Below are 18,823 nucleotides of genomic sequence, written 5' to 3'. Positions count from 1 at the left end.
GTGTGCCCTTCGGGAAGAGCCGTGGGCCCGTGGGGCTGGGTGAGCCTCACGCGCAGGCCTGTGTCTGCAGGATAATTCCAGTAGAGGAGTCAGTGTCTTAGATACAGAAAACAGACACAGAGAAAGACAGGGAGCGCTCCGTCTGCTGGGTTAGTCCTCAAATGCCGACAAAGGCCGGGACTGGCCAGGCCAAAGCTGGGAGCTGGGTGCTCACTCTGGGGCGCCCATGTGGTTGCCAGGGACCCAACCACTTGAGCCATTGCCGCTGCCTCCTGTCGTCTGTGTTGACTGAAAGCTGGGCTTGGGTGCCAGAGCCGGGTGTTGAACCCAGGCGCTCTGGTGTAGAATGGGGGCACCTTAGCTGCTAGGCCAGATGCCTGCTGCCAGCTCACGTGTGCAGGTTTTTGTCTGTTTTGTTTTATTCTTGAATTGGCAAGCCTGAAAAATATGTTCACTGGTGAAATTCTTTGCCTTGAATGTCAGAACTTTTTTTAAAAAATGTTACTGGTTCTGATCACCCCTAAAGTAGAGTCCCCACGGGCCCCTTGGGCTCCTGGTGGTGTGGGGGTGTCGGCATGCTTCCTGTGGCATGGCAGGGGCAGGCGCGTCCACGTCTGGGGTTTGGTGGTCGTGGCATCCTTTGGATCCCTCTGTCGGAGCTCTCGCCTCATCGCTCCTTGTCCGGCAGCTACGAGGGCTTCGTCAGTCGCTGGGGCTCTGTCCGTGACCACTGGGATTTCAGAGGTGTCTCTGCACCCACAGAGGGCCCCTGGTGCCCCAGGTGTCCTGCTAGGCACTGGGCCACGGGTGTACCCTCTCCGCGCCCCCTCCCCGGGTCGGACCTCAGGGGACCTTTCCCTGTCAGACAAACCACAGACATGGAGGGGAGCCCTCTGCAGCCCACTCCGCTCTCGGGGGGCCTGCCCCTCCCCGTCTGTTCTAAAACTGGTGTGAGAGGAGGTGTCCTTGGTGTGAACTCACGCACTTCTGGACAGCGCTGGACTCTGTCCGCTGAGTGCAAGCAGGCACAAGCGTGGGGGTCCCCGCGGAGACCGGGTCGTGGCAGAGGACCCGTCACTCCATCCCCATCTCGTCATTCAGACGTGTGCAGGTTCTACCTAGTGAGCCACGCCGGTATTTCTGCTGGGAACCACAGGTCCCTTTGAAAGGCAAATAAGAAGAGCGAATCTCATTTGTGCATGAATGAGCCCCACCTCATGTTGCTTCCTTTCTGACCGCCTTCCCATACTCCATGCCCAGCGGTATTGACGCTGCCTGGCCGTGTTTCACAGCTCCTATGGTGCACACGCGTGCTCGGGAGTCCGCTCCCTTCCTCTCCCTGGGGAGAGTGTGTTCCGAGAGCCCAGGCCTCGGAGGGCACTCCCTGCTGCTGGCAGCACACACCGGGCAGCCGTGACGATGCTTCTCTCTGCCCGCCACGGGCTCCTGCCTGACCCGCGGGACTCGTGCTCACGGTGCTGCAGACCGAATCGGCCCTGGGCTCGTCCGCTGGCCTCCTGGGGCCTCTGTAGCAGACTGGAAGCCGAGTTCCGGCGTGGAGCAGGTTGCTGTGCAGTCAGAGCCCAGGACACGGTGGCCAGCGTGGCTCTGCCTTCCCTCTCCTCCGCTTACAACTCCCTGCTGGCTGCTGGCGGCAGTGGCGTGAGAGCGCTCCGCGTCCCTGAGCGCTGACGTGCGTTTAGAGTGGTTAACATGGCGAGTTTTACGTTGTGTGTAATTTACCCTAATAATAGTGAAAAAGACGTTCCTCTAAAACTTGCTGTTTTATTTTAAGGTTTAGTTTTATTTGTAATTACATACGCGAGGGTTTGACTCTACTCTGGGCTTAGCGTTCTGTTGGGGAATGTGGAACTCCACGACCTGGAGCCTCTGCGGCCCTTCCGCGTTGAGCGGCTTGTCGGGGTGAAGTGGCAGCAGGTGCACAGCCACTGTGCCTGACACCCAGCGGAGTTGTTTGAAAGGTGCTGGGGGGCCCTTTGCGAAGGTGCCGTCCTCAGAGCCCGGTGGCGTAGGTTCAGGAAGGCCCGGAGGGGTTGTGGCCTGGACCCTCGCTCACAGCGAGCGGCCTGTGTTTCCACATCACAGGGGCTCTGAAAGCGGAGGTGGAGTTCACGTGTGAGGGTGTTGTCGCAGGCAGAGGAGACTGTAGGGTGAAGCAGCTTTGAGAAACAGTGAGGAGGCGCAGTCCTGTTCCAGCCATAAAACACATCGCGGAGATATACGCCCGCCTGACACACTCCGCCCGCCTGGGCACTCATTGTCACTTAAAGTACCCAGCGCCTGTTCTTCCTGAGGCCTCTGTCCTCTGTGGGATTTATAAAATAAAGCCGAGGCATCGCTTAAGTAGCAAATAAAGTAAGGGCTCCAGAGGCGGAACGTGCTGTGCTCGACGCTGCAGACCCCTGGCGCTGAATGGCAGGATTGACAAAGCCACACTCCAGGAAGCCTCGTCCTGAACCCTCACTTTGCCGGGTTTGAGGTGGAGCTGTGCTGTGCCAGGTGGGCCGGCTCTACCTGGGGCTCGTCCTGGCTTTCACTGTAGCCAGGCAGTGGTCTGTGTGGCTGAGGCAGAGCGCGACCTGAGCGGGGTGCACGCTTGTGGTTGCTGCATTCTGGGTTCTGATTTCCATTACTGCAGGGCTCGGACGTCAGCGTCCAGGGCCGTGAAGGACGTGCACAGCCTGTCCCGCAGCCTGGGTGCTCTTCAGTTTAGAGGGGCTCTCTGGGTCCCTCTCTGCCCCTGCCCTGCTCCTGTCTGTCCATCAGCCTTCTCGGGACTTGTGGGCGGCCCGGGGAGCCTGCCTGCCCCCTCCCAGGCAGCACACCCTGCCGTGTGGCACGGAGCCTCTGGTGACTCACTGCGTGGTCGTGGTCGACTCTGCTGTGCCTCCCTGAGCAGAAAGAACTCCATGTAGGGAGCCCAGTTCTGACGTTGCGTGCTTCACTGTGATTCTCAGGAGCAGGCAGGGAGTGTGTGTACAGAATCCCCCGTGCATTCGATTTGTTAAATTTTACTGGCCAAATGTTGCGAATTCTTGTGAACCTCATTATTTCTGAAAATGACAGCAAAGGCTGTTGTGCAGTCAGATATTGTCGGGGGAAGGAGTGAGCTCTGCAGTGCTGGGAAGGCTGTGTGTGGAGTTGGACGCCTGGGTCCTTGGAGTCTGCTGCTGTTAGTAAAATGGGAACACACTTGGTTATCAGCGGCAGGGGAGGTGAAACCATGTGACAGAAGGCCCTGTCACCTTGAAAATATAGCCATTCATTCGACAGGCGGAGCAACAGTGAACGAGAGCAAGAGGTTGGTTTTCTACCCACTGGTTCACTCCCTGGATGCCCACATCGGCCACGGCTGGCCAGGAGCCAGGAGCTCCATCTGAGCCTCCACATGGGTGGCAGGGACCCATAAGCAGGGAGCTGGATCATAGCAGAGCAGCTGGGACTCCAGTACGGGATGCCAGTGTTACAAGTGGCATCTGACCCATTGTGCCACAATGCTGAGTTTTTAAAAAATTTGTGGATTGCATTATTTTTAGAATAATATTTGCACGTTGAATTAGATTTTATTGTGCAGGAAGGGAAGTTTTGCGGGCTTCTCCGAGTGGGCAGTAGTTCGCTTGGTGCCTTTGTTGATGCAGCCCCAGTGGGGATAAGCGCCACATCACATCTGGTGCCTGGGCCTGTCCCACATCTCAGAGGAGTGGGAATAAGTTTTGAATTTAAAAGAAAACAAACCTTTCTCCCTGGTTGCAGAGTCAGTGCCCAGTTGCTTGTAGGACGTTTAGAGAAGCCAGAAGGTGGAAGAAAATAAAATGACCTTTAACTTGTGCCTCGCAATGAATTGTCTCTTCTGTTGTGGGAGTGACCCAGGCCTGCTCACACTCACACGTGCTGGTCTGCTTGTGTTAGCGCTGTTCTCGTCATGCACCCTGCCCATCTCCGTGCTGTGAAACACGGCAGCATGCGGACGTCATGGGTCAGAGGTGGGAGGTATAAAGTGAACCGGAAACACCAGGACGGTCCCGCAGGCGGCAGGAGATCTGTGGGCGTTGTTGCCTGCATGGGGCAAGAAGGAGAGCTTAAAGAAAAGGGCCTGCGAAGGTCGAGCACATTGTGTGTCAGTGGGAACTCGGGGTGGCGGGGTGAGCCGCATTGTGTGTCAGGAACTCGGGGTGGCGGGGTGAGCCGTGTTGTGTCAGTGGGAACTCGGGGTGGCGGGGTGAGCCATGTTGTGTGTCAGCGGGAACTCGGGGTGGCGGGGTGAGCCGTGTTGTGTGTCAGTGGGAACTCGGGGTGGCGGGGTGAGCCGCATTGTGTGTCAGGAACTCGGGGTGGCGGGGTGAGCCGTGTTGTGTCAGTGGGAACTCGGGGTGGTGGGGTGAGCCGTGTTGTGTGTCAGCGGGAACTCAGGGTGGTGGGGTGAGCCGTGTTGTATGTCAGTGGGAACTCAGGGTGGCGGGGTGAGCCGTGTTGTGTGTCAGCGGGAACTCGGGGTGGCAGGGTGAGCCGTGTTGTATGTCAGGAACTCGGGGTGGCGGGGTGAGCCGTGTTGTATGTCAGGAACTCGGGGTGGCGGGGTGAGCCGTGTTGTATGTCAGTGGGAACTCGAGGTGGCGGGGTGAGCCGTGTTGTGTCAGTGGGAACTTGGGGTGGTGGGGTGAGCCGTGTTGTGTCAGCGGGAACTTGGGGTGGTGGGGTGAGCCGTGTTGTGTGTCAGCGGGAGCTCGGGGTGGCGGGGTGAGTCGTGTTGTGTGTCAGTGGGAACTCGGGGTGGCGGGGTGAGCCGTGTTGTATGTCAGGAACTCGGGGTGGCGGGGTGAGCCATGTTGTATGTCAGGAACTCGGGGTGGCGGGGTGAGCCGTGTTGTATGTCAAGAACTCGGGGTGGCGGGGTGAGCCGTGTAGTGGGATCTCGGGATGGTGGGGTGAGCCGTGTTGTGTCAGTGGGATCTCAGGATGGTGGGGTGTGGTGTTGGCCTTGGACTCCTGTCTCCAGGACAGAACTCGTGGTAGCCACGCTGCACGGGGCTTTCTGGTGGACGCCCTCTGGCCTGGTTGACCTGCTCTTTCCTTCTGTGTCCCCTGCAGGTGGCTGCTATTAACCCCAACCACCCACTTGCCCAGATGCCTCTGCCCCCGTCCATGAGAAACTGCATCCAGCTGGCCGCCTGCGAGGCCCACGAGCTGCTGCCCATGATCCCTGACCTCCCGGCCGACCTGTTCACGTCCTGCCTCACCACCCCCATCAAAATCGCGCTGCGCTGGTAAGTGCCCTGTGGGCTCGCTGCGCCCCAGGGGTCCTGCACTAGAGGGGCTGAGGGACTTCCTTGTTGTGGGAGCGCCGCGCGTGATGGCCAGGACTGGGGGAGCCTGGGCTGAACGCTTGGAGGTGGAGATGCTGCCCCCCGGGGGTCTGGAGGTGCAGTGGCTGCTCTGTGACCTCTAGCACACCCTCCCCGTGTTGTGTTCCGTGTGGAAGCGTCGTCAGTGCTTGGGTTGGTTGTGCTGGAAAACGACTATTGTTTTTTGGGGGAGAAAAAAGCTATTTTGAAAGAAGTAATTTCCTTCCTTGCTTTGAATTGAAGTGTAATCTTTTAGTTTATTCTTAGCAGTAAAAAAAAATAGCCATTTTCTTTTCTGTCACCGTTCCTGTGCTATTTGGGGAGTAAATGAGGAAGTGAGTGTGTTGTTCGAGGCAGGAGAGCCCTCGCTGGAGGCCCCGCGCCCTGGGCAGCACACGGGCTGCGTGGGTCCTGCCTGCACACCCAGCCCTGCCCCCCTGAGTGCATGGCAGCTGTGTCCTCTCTCAGCCAGGTGGGGGCGTCGCCACACCTCTTGGGGGGGCCCTCCTGGGGCTGCTGTCTGGGCCCCCACAGCCCAGACTTCCTGTCTCCTGGTTGTTTCCCCACACCGTGGGGCTAACCCCATCAGAGTGACCCCTGCTGGGGTCACTGAAGCCTGGGCCTGAGGGTGTCTGGAGCCACGGCAGGGCCTGAATCACCCAAGCCTCTGGTGTGGTGACGGCACTGGCTGCTAAGCTTCAGCCCTTGGACAGGCCCTCTGCACCCCAGGCAGAGGCTCCTTGGGTATTCCTTGCTCTGTAGGGTTAGAGAGGAAGAGGGGGACTGTGGAAGGGCAGACTGGTGACCCATGCACACACCTGGAGCTGACTAGGGCCTTCCTCCTCTGCTTACGGTGGGGCAGAGCCCACTGACCAAACGCCTAGGGAGGACATAGCCACGGCACAGAAATGGCCGTTGCAGCAGCATCACCTGGGGCAGAGTCACCGCAAGACAGGTGTCACACCGCGGAGGAGGTCCCGCCAGAGCCTGGTACTGCCGAGCAAGCAGTAGGGGCGTGAGAACCGGTAGGAGCAGAGGCAGGACAGCGCCAGCGTGTGAGCAAAGTCAGTGGGCCAGGGGCCCCCAGGGGACGCCGCAGGAGGCAGCGGGCAACAGCAGAGATTGCCAGTGTGACAGGAGCGGCCAGGCCTTCCGTGCCAGAGGAAGAGAGCACGGCAGGGCGGAAGATACTAGGAGGTCACAGGGACGCCCCTGGCTGCGTGGAAGGAGGATGCCCTCGGAGCGAGGGGCTCCGTGCCGCCCAGGAGTGACGAGACAGGAAGACGCCTCGCCCGCAGCCACGCTGTCTCTGGCCCCTCGGCCGTTCCAATTCGTTTCCCTGAGGCCGACGTTCTCTCCGGCGGGAGTGTGTTGCTGTCCCGTGTCTGTTCTCTGTCCGGTCGCTGTCCTGATGAGCAGACCCATTTCCATCACCACAGGAGGAGCCTTAGCCCTGAGTCCTCGGCGTTCATTCATTAATTCCTGTCTGAGAGGTTGTGCGTTGAGTGCCAGCTGCGCGCTTCCTGAAGCCGTGCCGCCAGCCGGGGAGACACAGAAGCACACTCCCCCAGACTGTTCACCCGTGGTTGAGATGAGGTGGGGCCTGATGGGTGCCATGTGCAGAGCAGAGCCGTCCATGCTTCAGCACCAGATGGATTTGTGGCACGAGGGCTGTGTGTCTGCGGAGCACGGGGCGGGAGGGCCAAGGGGAGGAGACGGGAGGGGACGCCGAATCTCAGCAGGCGGCTGGCACTGGAAGGGGAGCAGCGGGAGCGCCTCGCGAAGCTGTGGCAGAGAGCGCAGGTGAGGCCGGAGTGGCCGGGCAGATGGTGGGCGGCGTGGAATGCTGGCCAGGGACTCGGCTCCGTCTCCCAGGGCTGTGCAGATGGGAGCCCTGCCTGGGTTTATGCAGGTGGATGATGTGTGGGAGATAGCACAGGGGACGCTGGGAGGCCTTGGTCCAGGTGGGAAGTGGCAGCATGGGCCATCGGCCAGAGCTTGGGCCGGCCGCACTGTGGACCCGCCGTGCACCAGGCCTCGACACGCATCTTCCCACCTCTCTCTTTGGACTTGCTGCCCTCCCTGCCTCTGGGCATTGAACTCCAGAGCTGACCGCGTCGTGCAGATGTCCATGGGCAAGTGGTGGGGGCTGGGAGGGGCCAGCAAAGACACAGAGCACAGAATACAACGCCTGTGGCTTCCTGCACCTCCCTGCACTCCACTGCACCGGGCCTGCACACCGCCCCACTGTCCCTGCACACCGCCCCACCGTCCCTGCACACCGCCCCACCGGGCCTGCACACCACCCCACTGGGCCAGCACACCACCCCATTGTCCCTGCACACCGCCCCACCGGGCCTGCCGCCCCCACTGTCCCTGCACACCGCCCCACCGGGCCTGCCGCCCCCACTGTCCCTGCACACCGCCCCACCGGGCCTGCCGCCCCCACTGTCCCTGCACACCGCCCCACCGGGCCTGCCGCCCCCACTGTCCCTGCACACCGCCCCACCGGGCCTGCCGCCCCCACTGTCCCTGCACACCGCCCCACCGGGCCTGCCGCCCCCACTGTCCCTGCACACCGCCCCACCGGGCCTGCCGCCCCCACTGTCCCTGCACACCGCCCCACCGGGCCTGCCGCCCCCACTGTCCCTGCACACCGCCCCACCGGGCCTGCCGCCCCCACTGTCCCTGCACACCGCCCCACCGGGCCTGCCGCCCCCACTGTCCCTGCACACCGCCCCACCAGGCCCGCTGCCCCCACTGTCCCTGCACACCGCCCCCGCCAGGGTGTTCCCTGGAGTGAGGTGTCTCTCTGGCTGCCATTTCTGCAGGACTGTGTGTGGCTGTGTACCCCGAAGGGTGCACGTTCTCACACTCAGGCCTCATGGGTGCTGGCACGGGTCCCTGCCCTCAGTTTAGGGGGTGGGTTTTCTCTGCCAGGACACAGTCTGGTCCCAGTAGCTGCCTGAAGTCCTTTCTGGAGTTAGGACGTAATTGAATTCTGGGAAGAATTCAGTAGGCAGTGCGGTGAAGGGCAGCCCAGCACAGTTACGGCTGCAGACGGTGGGCAGCAGACTCCGCCTGGACGTCGGCAGTGGCTTGGCGGGCAGACTGTTTGTGAGTGGCCACTTTCTGCCACACGGGGCTGAAATTTCATTGAACATAACACTGCTGAGTCCTTAGCCTGTGAATGGCCATAAGGCAGGCTCGCTGGAAGAATTATCAAGTGAGGTGTGCACTTGGTAACAGCTGAGTTACAAACAGAGGGGGAGAGAGCGCCCACCTGCTGGCTCCCATCCCAGTGCCTGCCCTGACTGGCCGGGAGCTCAGTCCAGGCCTCCCGTGCGGTGCTGGGAACCAGTGTCTCCCGCCTGCGGGCTGCCATCCCAGTGCCTGCCCTGACTGGCCGGGAGCTCAGTCCAGGCCTCCCGTGCGGTGCTGGGAACCAGTGTCTCCCACCTGCGGGCTGCCATCCCAGTGCCTGCAGTGACTGGCCAGGAGCTCAGTCCAGGCCTCCCGTGCGGTGCTGGGAACCAGTGTCTCCCACCTGCTGGCTCCCATCCCAGTGCCTGCCCTGACTGGCCGGGAGCTCAGTCCAGGCCTCCCGTGCGGTGCTGGGAACCAGTGTCTCCAGAGTCCACATCAGCAGGAAGATGCCGGAGCCGGGAATCAAGCCAGGTGTTGAGCCCAAGCGCTCGGATATGAGGCAGGGGCCTCCTCCCCCTCCCCCTCCCCTCCTCCCCTCCTCCCCTCCTCCCCTCCTCCCCTCCTCTGTCGTCCTCCGCTCCCTGCGCCTCCCATGGTCTGAAAGACACCGCTCTCATTGTGTACGGCACAGTAGCTATGGGTGCTGTGCGCTTTGTGGATACAGTACAGCTCTGCTTTGTGTGAAGTATGGATCGTGTGTTGGATGGCTCGTGTGTGGATGAATACTATCTGGTGATGCAGTGTTTTCTCGGAGACGTTGTTCTGATTTTCTTTACTCTCAGTCTTATTTTGAGAAACTGATTTCAGCGGTCCTGCCGTGAGCGGCCACATTCCTCTGGACAGCCATGTACTACAAGAACCCAAAATACCTGTTTCCTTTTGCCATTTTCTGCTTTGATTGAGTGGCGTACACCGTTTTAAATCTGTCGTGGGTGTGTTTGTGTGCGGTACATGATTTGCTGTGGGGCGTGCCGTAAACAGGCCGATGCCTGCTGCACGAGTGGCGTGGCGCTGGCGTCGTCTGTGAGTGACGATGGCGGACTTGGTTGGCGAGCTCGAGCAGGCTGTTTCCTCCCTCGGGGCAGTGGGGGGAGGGGGTGCAGGAGTTTGAATGCTGACGGCGCAGCGGGAACATGTGCCCGTCCGCGTGGGAAGCCGGGCTCTCGGGTTTACCCAAGAGAAGGCAGGGCGCACGGCTACCCTGAGGCGCAGGGTGGGGGCCCACTCTTCCTCAGCGTCCGGCCGGGCTGAACGGGCGCAGCCTTGTCTCCTTCTAGGGTCTCGCTGTGGCCCTTACTTCGTGCTTCTCCTTGGCTGCGAGCCGAGGATCAGTCAGGATTACCTCTGGAAATGGGATTCCAGAAGTTTCTTCCGCCAACGTTAACTATCCTCTGAGCATCTCTGAGGCACAGCCTTTGCCGGAGAAAGCGTCTGCGTGCCTGTCCAGTGCTCTGTGGTCTTTTCGCTTCCTTTAGCAGAGCCAGAGTGCCTGCTTGCTGCCCTCTTGGAAGGCAGGGAAGCCACGGGGGGGGGGGGGGGGGGGGAGTGTCACGCTTTGCGCTGTAGACCTCGGTAGCAGGGAAGTTTAATTGGGAATTTGTTTATAAAGAAAGGGCTTTATTACCCAGAGGGCCTCACAGCATGGTCGTAGCCACCATCTGGCCCCGCACAGATCCTGAGCTGGTTTCTGGGCCTTCAGGCTCCGTCATCTGTCGTGTGCCTGTCCCGAGGGTGGTGTTTTCCTCCCCACTCGACCGTGTGCTCTCCTGTCCCAGCCTCTTGACACCGCCCAGTTCAGATGAGCACCTGCGTGCTGGAAGGGAGCTCCTCTGTGAAAAGCTGGCGTGCAGCGAGCTCACTTGCGCTAGCTGAACCAGACGGAGCTGCACCGCGGTTCAGTCCCTGACTTGACCCAGTCCTCGGGGCACCAAGGAGGGGGAGGCTGAGAGACCCCGGCTCGAGTCCACTCAGCAGTGACATCAGGGAAGGGATGGGGTCCTTGCAGGTGTCCGGGGCCCCAGGGGGTTGGGGCAGGGGCAGGGGCAGGAGCAGAGACTGTGGCTCAGAAAAGGACCCTGAGCACAGGTGGGGCAGGCCAAGAGGGGTCTCTGGTAGTGAGTCCGCCCTCCTCCTGTCTCTGGATGCTGCAGCTTGAGGGGGTGTCTGGGGCTCAGGAAGAAGGAGGAGCAGGCGGTTGGACCACACCCCTTGAGAGAAGGGGGACCGTAATGACCACGCACCCAGGTGGGACAAGGAGACACGGAGGAGAGGCCAGCTGGAGGCACTGAGCGTGGAAGCGTGGTCGCTGGCGTGCCGAGCGAAGAGGTGAATCCGGAACCAGGAGCGCCGCAGGCCGGGCGGGCGGGCGGGGGAGCCTGCCGCAGGAGTGCAGGCTGGGACGTGCTCCGTGCCTGAGGTGCTGACCCGGAAGCCTCGTGTGTCCTCCTGTGACAGCACCAACCGCCGGACAGGGAAGCGTCCTCCTCGCCCTAGGAGGTTAGAGAGGAGAGGGCAGCATGCGTTGGCCGGGAGATGGACGAGCTTTCCCAGTTGTGAGCCAGCTCTTACTTGAGAGCAGATCGTCACGGGACGGGAATCTCATCCATGGGCTACGTGGCTCTTTATTGAGGTTTTTGTATATTTATTTGGGAGACAGGAAGAGTGCTCCTGTTTGTTGATCTACTCCCTGATGCCCACAGTAGCTTGGGGGCCAAAGCCAGGAGCCTGGAACTCAATTCACGTCTCCCACACAGGTGGCACTCAGTCTCCCACACCCACATGGGTGCCAAGGGCCCAGTCACTTGAGCCGTCACCACTGCCTCCCAAGTTGTGTGGTGGAGGAACCGGACTCGGGAGCTGGAGCCAGCACTAGACTCAGGTACCCCGGTATGGAACGTGGAGTCCTAGCCAGTAGCTGAGCGCCTGTTCCAGGTCACATCTTTATAAAAAATGTGATCGAGGACGATGAAGGAAGGAAAATGGACCAGAAGAAAGCTTGGGTGGCAGCGCCAGTGTGGTTCAGAGCAGGATCTGAGATAGAAAAACTGAAGGGACAGAGGGAATTAGGTCCACAGGGCGGCGCTGTGGCAGAGTGGGGCTGCGCTGCTGCCGGGAACAATGTTATCCGGCATTGGAGTCCCTGATTCCAGTCCTGGCCGCCTTGCTTCTGAGCCAGCTTGCTGCTCATCTACAGCTTGGGAGGCAGCAAGCAGTGGCTGAATCACCTGGACCCCTGACAGCCACAGGAGAGACATAAATGGGGCTCCTGGTTCCTGGCTTCAGCCTGGCCCACCCCTGGCTGCTGCAGGCTTTTAGGGAGTGAACCAGCAGATGGAGGATTGTCTCTGTGTTAACTCACTCTCTCTCTCTCTTTCTTTCTTAAAGGTTTATTTTATTTATTTGAAAGAGTTATATGTAGAGAGGGGTCTTCCATCCACTGTTCACCTCCCAAATGGCTGCAACAGCTGGAGCTGAGCCAATCTGAAGCCAGGAGCCAGGAGCTTCTTCTGGGTCTCCCATGTGGGTGCAGGGGCCCAAGGACTTGGACCATCTTCCCCTGCTTTTCCAGGCCACAGCAGAGAGCTGGATTGGAAGTGGAGTGGCCAGGACTCGAACCAGCACCCACATGGGATGCCAGTGCTACAGGCTGGGGCTTTAACCCACTGCACTATTTACAGCTGGCCCCTCTGCCTCTCAAATAAATAAAAATCAATAAGCTTTAAAAAGAAAGAACAGGAAGTCAGGAAGACACACTCCTGACAACGCTGCCTGAACACGTGCGCCGCGGGCAGAAGTAGGTAAAGCAGGCGGGTCTGACGTTAGAGTTCCGTGACGGGGTTGCTGCGCTGGACCTCACAGAGGCGTGGGGGACCACAGTCCCCAGGGAGTAGGCAACATTAGCATATGTGGACCACTGGGGAAGATGAAGATGAACCTCGTCCCACACTACAGAGGAAGCTTTCATTATCCCAAAGAATCAGCGTCATGTGAAACCTGTTCTAGACCATCGCTCAGTAACGGCGGAACTCGGTAATGAAAGAGTAACTTTAAAAAAAAAATCCCTGAGAACTAAAAAGCCTACTTCTAGAAGAAAATCCCCGGATTAAAGAGGAAACGCTTTTACAAATGACAAAACACTCAGAGCTGAATGATAATATTCGCACGTTTCCTGCCTGTGGGCCACGGCTCAAGCACGCTGGGATTTCGTGCATTTAGTCAGAAAACAGATGAAAAATCAAAGGCAAAATTAAATGTTCACCTTAAAGAGCTGGGGGCTGGGCTAAGCAGTAACAGTGAAAACAGGGACAGGCACGGCCTGGGGTGGAGGGAGAGGCAGCCCCCAGCCCCTCTCGGGACACCCACATCCGGAGCGCTCTGTCAGGGAAGGCTTCAGGATCTGCCCATGCGGGAGGGGGTCCTGGGGCCCTGGCCGCTCCTCACCCCCAGCCAGGGCAGGTTGTTCCTCCCTCCGGGAGGCCGGCGGCTTGGGCCCTGACCCTGGTAGTTCCGCAGAGCGAGCTGCCCGTCGCCGCTGTCGCTTGGCCGCACCTGAGTTGAAGACGCAGTACCGCGTGTCTGCCATTCGTTACATTTGGATGGAACTCAAGATTGTGATCCTAGGAGTAGCTGGCAGGCCCTGGGCATCACGCGTGCCGTTCCTGTAGCAGGCCGGTGCCTGTCCTCAGCCTCCCTCAGGGGGAGCACGCCGAGCTGCTGGAGCCAGGACTCACGGCCGGTGCTCTGGCCCGGAATGGACGTTCTGAGTGCCATCGTGTTCTGCCGCTGTTCCCCACCCTGCAGCTCATGTCCCATCTTTGTCCTTGTCATTGCTGTCTTGTTATTTATTAAGAGCGACAGACAGAACACCCATTCACTGGTTCACTCCTTAAGTGCCTGAAATGGCCAGGGTTGGGCTGGAGCCAAAGAAACCTCGCTGACACAGTCTGACACCCATTCAGCAAGCCAGAGGAGAAAGGAACATCCTCGAGCTCATAAATGAGCCAGGAACGTCTGCAGCCAACGCTGTGCCTGATGGGGAAGACTAAGCATACTCCACAGAAGACTGGGAAGATACCGTGGTGGAAGCTGAATCGTTGCACTGAAACTCGGAAGAGATCAAAGGTGCGCGGATTGGCAAAAATGAAGTAAAACTGTTCAGATGACAGGGTCGTGCACCTAGAAACTCACAGGAAGTCAACAAAAAGCCACTGGAGGGCCAGCGCTGTGGCACAGCAGGCTAAGCCTCTACCTGCAGTGCCGGCATACCATATGGTCGCTGGTTCGACACCCGGTTGCTCCGCTTCCGATCCAGCTCTCTGCTGTGGCCTGGGAAAGCAGTAGAAGATGGCCCAAGTGCTTGGGCCCTGCACCCACGTGGGAGACCCAGAAGAAGCTGGCTTGGCCAAGCCCTGGCCATTATGACCATTTAGGAAGTGAACCAGCAGATGGAAACCTCTCTGTCTCTGTCTCACTCTGTGCGTGTGTGCGCGCACCTAACTCTTCCTTTCAAATAAATTTTTTAAAAAGTTGCTGGAACTACCGACTCCTTTTACAAAGATTCTAGAATATAATATCAATACTCCAGGGGCCGGCACTGTGACGCAACAGGGTAGGGCCCTGGCTTGAGGCGCCGCACCGGTATCCCATGTGGGCGCCGGTTCTGGTCCTGGCTGCTCCTCTTCCAATCCAGCTCTTGGCTGTGGCCTGGGAGATCAGTAGAAGGTGGCCTGGGTCCTTGGGCCCCTGCACCCATGGGAGACCCAGAAGAAGCTCCTGGCTTCAGATCAGCGCAGCTCCAGCCAGTGTGGCCATCTGGGGAGTAAGCCAGCAGATGGAGGATCAATCTCTCACTCTCTCTCTCTCTCTCTCTCTCTCTCTCTTTCTCTCTCTCTTTGTAACTCTGTCTTTCAAATAAATAAAATAAAATCTTTTAAAAAAAGTCCATACTCCCACATCAGTTGTAGCTGGAAATAAATTTAATTTAAAAATACTGTCTGCACGGCATCAGATTCTGAAATACTTGGGGCTCAATCTAACCGAACAGGAGCGAGATCTGTGCACAAGACTGACGTCAGTGAGGGAGCGAGGACGCCCTCAATGGGTGATTATGCTGGATCAGAGACAAAGACTGAGTGTCTTGAAGTGTTAATTCTCCCCGACTTGGTCTGCAGATTCAGTGCAGCCACAGTCTAACTTCTGGTTAGTTTTGTTTTATTTAGAAATTGATAGATTGATTTTTAAATTTATATAGAAAGACAAAGGACATAGCCGAAGCAATGTTGAGAAGGAAGTCCATTGTTTATGTCAAGGCTGAGTGTAATGCCCTAATAATGGGCGGACACGTGTGGTACTGAACGCAGGGATGGAGGCGTGGGACAGCCATATAGACAGCGGAAAACACGGGGGCGAGGAACTCCATGCAGGTCTCCCACGGGGTGGCCGAGGCCCAAGCACTGGGCCATCTTCTGCTTGCCCAAGGTCATTAGCAGGGAGCTGGGTCAGAAGCAGAGCAGCCGGCCGTGAACTGTTGGAGGATGCTGGTGTCACGTGGGGCTGCTTCACCCCCTGTGCCACGAACCAGCCCCACACGGAAGCTGCCGGTGCAGACGGCTGCACCGGCGAATCCCTTTACCTTACTCTGGTTGAATCGACGCCGCCTCTTTTCAGCATCTTCTTTTCCGTGCAGACGTGGCGTGGGGCCCCAGGTGTTTCCAGGGGCCGTCTGTCCGGCAGACCTCAGCATTCTCTTTGGTTTCTGGCTGCTTGCTCTCCTGATGCCCACGTGCTCGATGCCGAGCAGCTTCACCAGGGTTCAGAGCTGTCGGCAGCACAGTGGGGCTGGTGTTCCAACTGGTGTTGGTGCCAGAGTCCCTGACACGACGGTTTTTGCTTATTCTGAGATTAAGTGGACAATTTCCTGTGAATATGTGTCCTGTTTCAAGTAGCCTTGTAGGTATCTAAATAATGAAGATTTATGAGTCCCTGTCTCCCAGGAAGAGAGACTGTGGCGGAGGAGGCCGCCCTCAGCCCTGTGCTCCCGAGAGGAGGTGGGGGCACTCCCTCTGCTGCCCCGGCGGTGGGCGCTTGTCCTCCCTGGCAGCGGGAGTGAAATGTCCCTGAAGAGACGTTCCAAGGAGATGACGGTCACAGCTCGGTGCCTCTGAGGGGCGGGAGGTGCCAGGAACGCAAGGCTGAGCGGCAGGTGTCCTTCCGTGGGCAGCGCCTGCGTTGTGACGGGTGCCAGGCCCGGCTCGTCTCAGCCCATGCCTGTGGCTGCCGGGAGACGCCTGACACTGGCGGTTTATGCATCGGTGCTGGGGACTGAGCCCAGGTCAGGGCGACTGCGCGCTTGTGTTGCTGGAGGCCCCACCTCTGCCTCCGGTGTCTTGCCGTTCCTGCATCCTCCGGAGAACATGCCTCCACACACGGCAGGACAGAGGGTGACAAGGGGCCAGCTGGGTCCCGAGGCCCACCTCCGGTACTCACACTGGGGCTCAGGTCCCACAGTCTAAGTCTGAGGGGACACGCGTGTTCCACAGAGCAGACCTCTGCATCAGAGCCTCCGTGGGGAGCTCGGCCCTGGGACTGCAGCGCTGTGGCAGGGGCTCTGGGCAGGGATTGGCACCTGCTGCTCGGCAGGCAGAGGAGCAAACCTGCCCAGGGCAGCTCTCCAGCGGCTGCAGGGGCCTCCGAGCACCCGCGAGCTGCCAGCTGGCTCCTGCCCAGTCCGCCCGTGCTCGGAAGGGCCGCAGCAGGCCTGTGTGTAGCTCACAGGGCTTCTCGGGAGAGCCTGAACGCTCCTCTTGTTCGACAAGACAAGCGAGGTAAACAGATGGGGCTGAGGGTCCTGGCTGAGGGGACTGCTTGTCGTGTTGACAAAGAGGAAGAAGGGTCTCAGGACCTCCACTCCGTGCGTGGAGCTTAACCCGGAATAGTTGGAAAGAAACAGGTCCCTCAGTCGGGGACATTACTGCCTGTGGGAGTTCCCTCTTGCAGTCAGGATGATCCAGGCTTGCAAGGGTTAAACAGGTGTCCGTGGTGAGAGGAAGGCACTTAGCGGACGGAGAGCTACAGGAACGGGCAGCGTGTGACCCCATGGTGTGGCCCCATGGTCACAGTGGTCCTTCAGGGGCTGTGAGCAAGAAGTGGAGAAGGCCAAGAGCGCGACAGTGGACACAGGCAGGGTGCCCTCATGGTGAGGAGCAGCAGTCGGGCCCAGCACTTCAGTCCAGGGGCCCCACGGGGTGGGGGGCCAGCACTTCAGTCCAGGGGCCCCACGGGGTGGGGGGCCCAGCACTCAGTCCAGGGGCCCCATGGGTGGGGGGCCCAGCGCTTCAGTCCAGGGGCCCCACGGGGTGGGGGGCCCAGCACTTCAGTCCAGGGGCTCCACGGGGTGGGGGGCTCGCTTCAGTTCAGGGGCTCCGCAGAGGGGACTGGGAACTGGCAGCCCTGGGAGTGCATTGGCTCAGGAAGGGAGCAGCCACACATGGGTCCTGGGTCCCACAGAGGGAGCACAGAGGCTCCCTCACTGGGCGATGGGGATTTAAGGAACGAGGTTGTTTGGTTTCCATCAGCTGCTTTTTGTGACTCACGTTGTATTACCTGGGAGACTTGTCCAGACGTTTGCGACTGGAAGGAGGTGCACTCTAAATGGCGGGCACTGAGGAGGGCCATGGTGCCTCTGACGTGCGAGGAGGAGGCCCTGGGGGTCCTCGCGGTGGCCTGGCCAGCCAGGGCATCTCTGGAATTGGTGCAGTTGGCAGGGGACATGCAGGCCTGTAGACTGCTGGGCAGCGGGGAGTTGGATTGATTGGGACCCGATCGATGTAGTTATGTGATTCATTAGGAACAAGGTACAAATGGAATCGATGTAAAAATCAAAACCCCAGATCCAGGGGTTGCTGAGGTCATGCAGCCAGTCAGAGGCCAAGGGAAGTGTGGGTTTGGTGAGTGTGGTGGGAACGGTTGAGGGCCGCTCTACACCGAGGCTGGGAGAGGCGAGCCAAGGGGGACCAACAGCCTGCAGGGGAGGCCCACAGACTGGAGCTGGAGGGAGAAGGGGAGGGTTCAGGTATGGGTGGTAAGGGCGGCAGGGCCGGGACCTGGGCCTGGGCTCCCACGGGTGGGGCAAGGCCCTGTGTATGGTGTGGACGTGCAGAGGGCTGTGTGTGGTCGCAGGGCAGAGGGGAAGTGGGTCAGATTCTGGCTCAGGGGATCGGGAGGAGCCAGGGAGAAAAGGAGTGGACAGTGGGTGAGGCTTTGGATGGGCTCTGAGAGGGGCTGATGGTTGTCAAGAAGCTGACAGTCTGTGTGGGCTGCAGTGGGCAGTGCGGAGGCCGGTGGTCTCGCTCGCTGTCCCTGAGGACAGGAGGCTGGCCCAGGAGAGGTCAGTCCAGTCCAGACAAGGAAGCCAGGCCTTTGGGTGTGGGAGGACGTTGGCAGCTGTAGTGTTGACTGCAGGGACGGTCGCTGTGTGACAGGAGTCCCTGTGGGGGCTGGCGTGCTGGGGAGGAGGGCAGGACTAGGCACCCCTGGAAGCCCCTGCAGAAGTGGCCTGGGAGGCCCTGTGCCCGCACTCTGCCTCCCTGTCTCACGTGGGTCTGCATTCCTAGATCTGGAACTTCCAGTGGACGTTTGGTTCAAGCCTTTGCTTCGGGTTTGGCTGCGTTAGCAATTTGCTGGAGAGGGCCAGTGCTGTGGCGTGGCAAGGAAAGCGGCCACCTGCCAGCATCCCATGTGGGCGCCGGGCGCCGGTTCAAGTCCCAGCTGCACCACGTCTGATCCAGCTCCCTGTTAATGTGCTGGGAAAGCAGCGGAAATGGCATTGTGACATTTGGGGAGTGAACCAGCAGATGGAGATCTCCCCTCTCTCTTCCTCTCTATGACTCTGCCTTTCAAATAAATAAATAAACCTTTTTAAACAACCAGATGGAGGATCCAGGCGTCTCCTCCCTCGGCAGTGCTGCTTGGGGAGACAGCTGGTGTCCCTTGTGAACACAGCAGGCAGGAGCCCCAGGGGAGCTGGAGGGGGGGGTCCTGAGCATTTCTCCCGGCCTCGGGCGAGGAAGGCTCTCCTTCCGTGGGCATTTCCATTTGTTCCCCTCGGGAATAAGCTGATGAAAGAGAAAGCGAGGGAGCCATGGAGCAGGGGAGGGGACAGCGTGGCCCGTCTGACTGGGAGGTGGGAGGGTTCTCCCAGCAGTCTGGGCCCCTCCCCATGTTTTTCTCTGCATGGAAATGTGGAACAGCCACAG

The 18,823-nt window shown here is 59.5% G+C and overlaps 1 protein-coding gene across 3 annotated transcripts in view; it reads left to right on the top strand.

Annotated features, from left to right (window-relative positions):
* Positions 1-18,823, top strand: part of RPTOR (regulatory associated protein of MTOR complex 1) — a 349,585-nt gene that overhangs the window by 195,935 nt on the left and 134,827 nt on the right. For all 3 annotated transcript variants that reach the window (XM_062216247.1, XM_062216248.1, XM_062216246.1), the window contains exon 6: positions 5,110-5,285. In XM_062216247.1, the coding sequence (XP_062072231.1) occupies positions 5,110-5,285 (176 nt within the window). The remainder of the gene's footprint in view (positions 1-5,109; positions 5,286-18,823) is intronic.

Source organism: Lepus europaeus, chromosome 18, assembly GCF_033115175.1.
Source record: "Lepus europaeus isolate LE1 chromosome 18, mLepTim1.pri, whole genome shotgun sequence".
In the NCBI taxonomy this organism is placed as follows: domain Eukaryota; kingdom Metazoa; phylum Chordata; class Mammalia; order Lagomorpha; family Leporidae; genus Lepus; species Lepus europaeus.
This window is presented reverse-complemented; position numbering and strand designations above follow the sequence as displayed.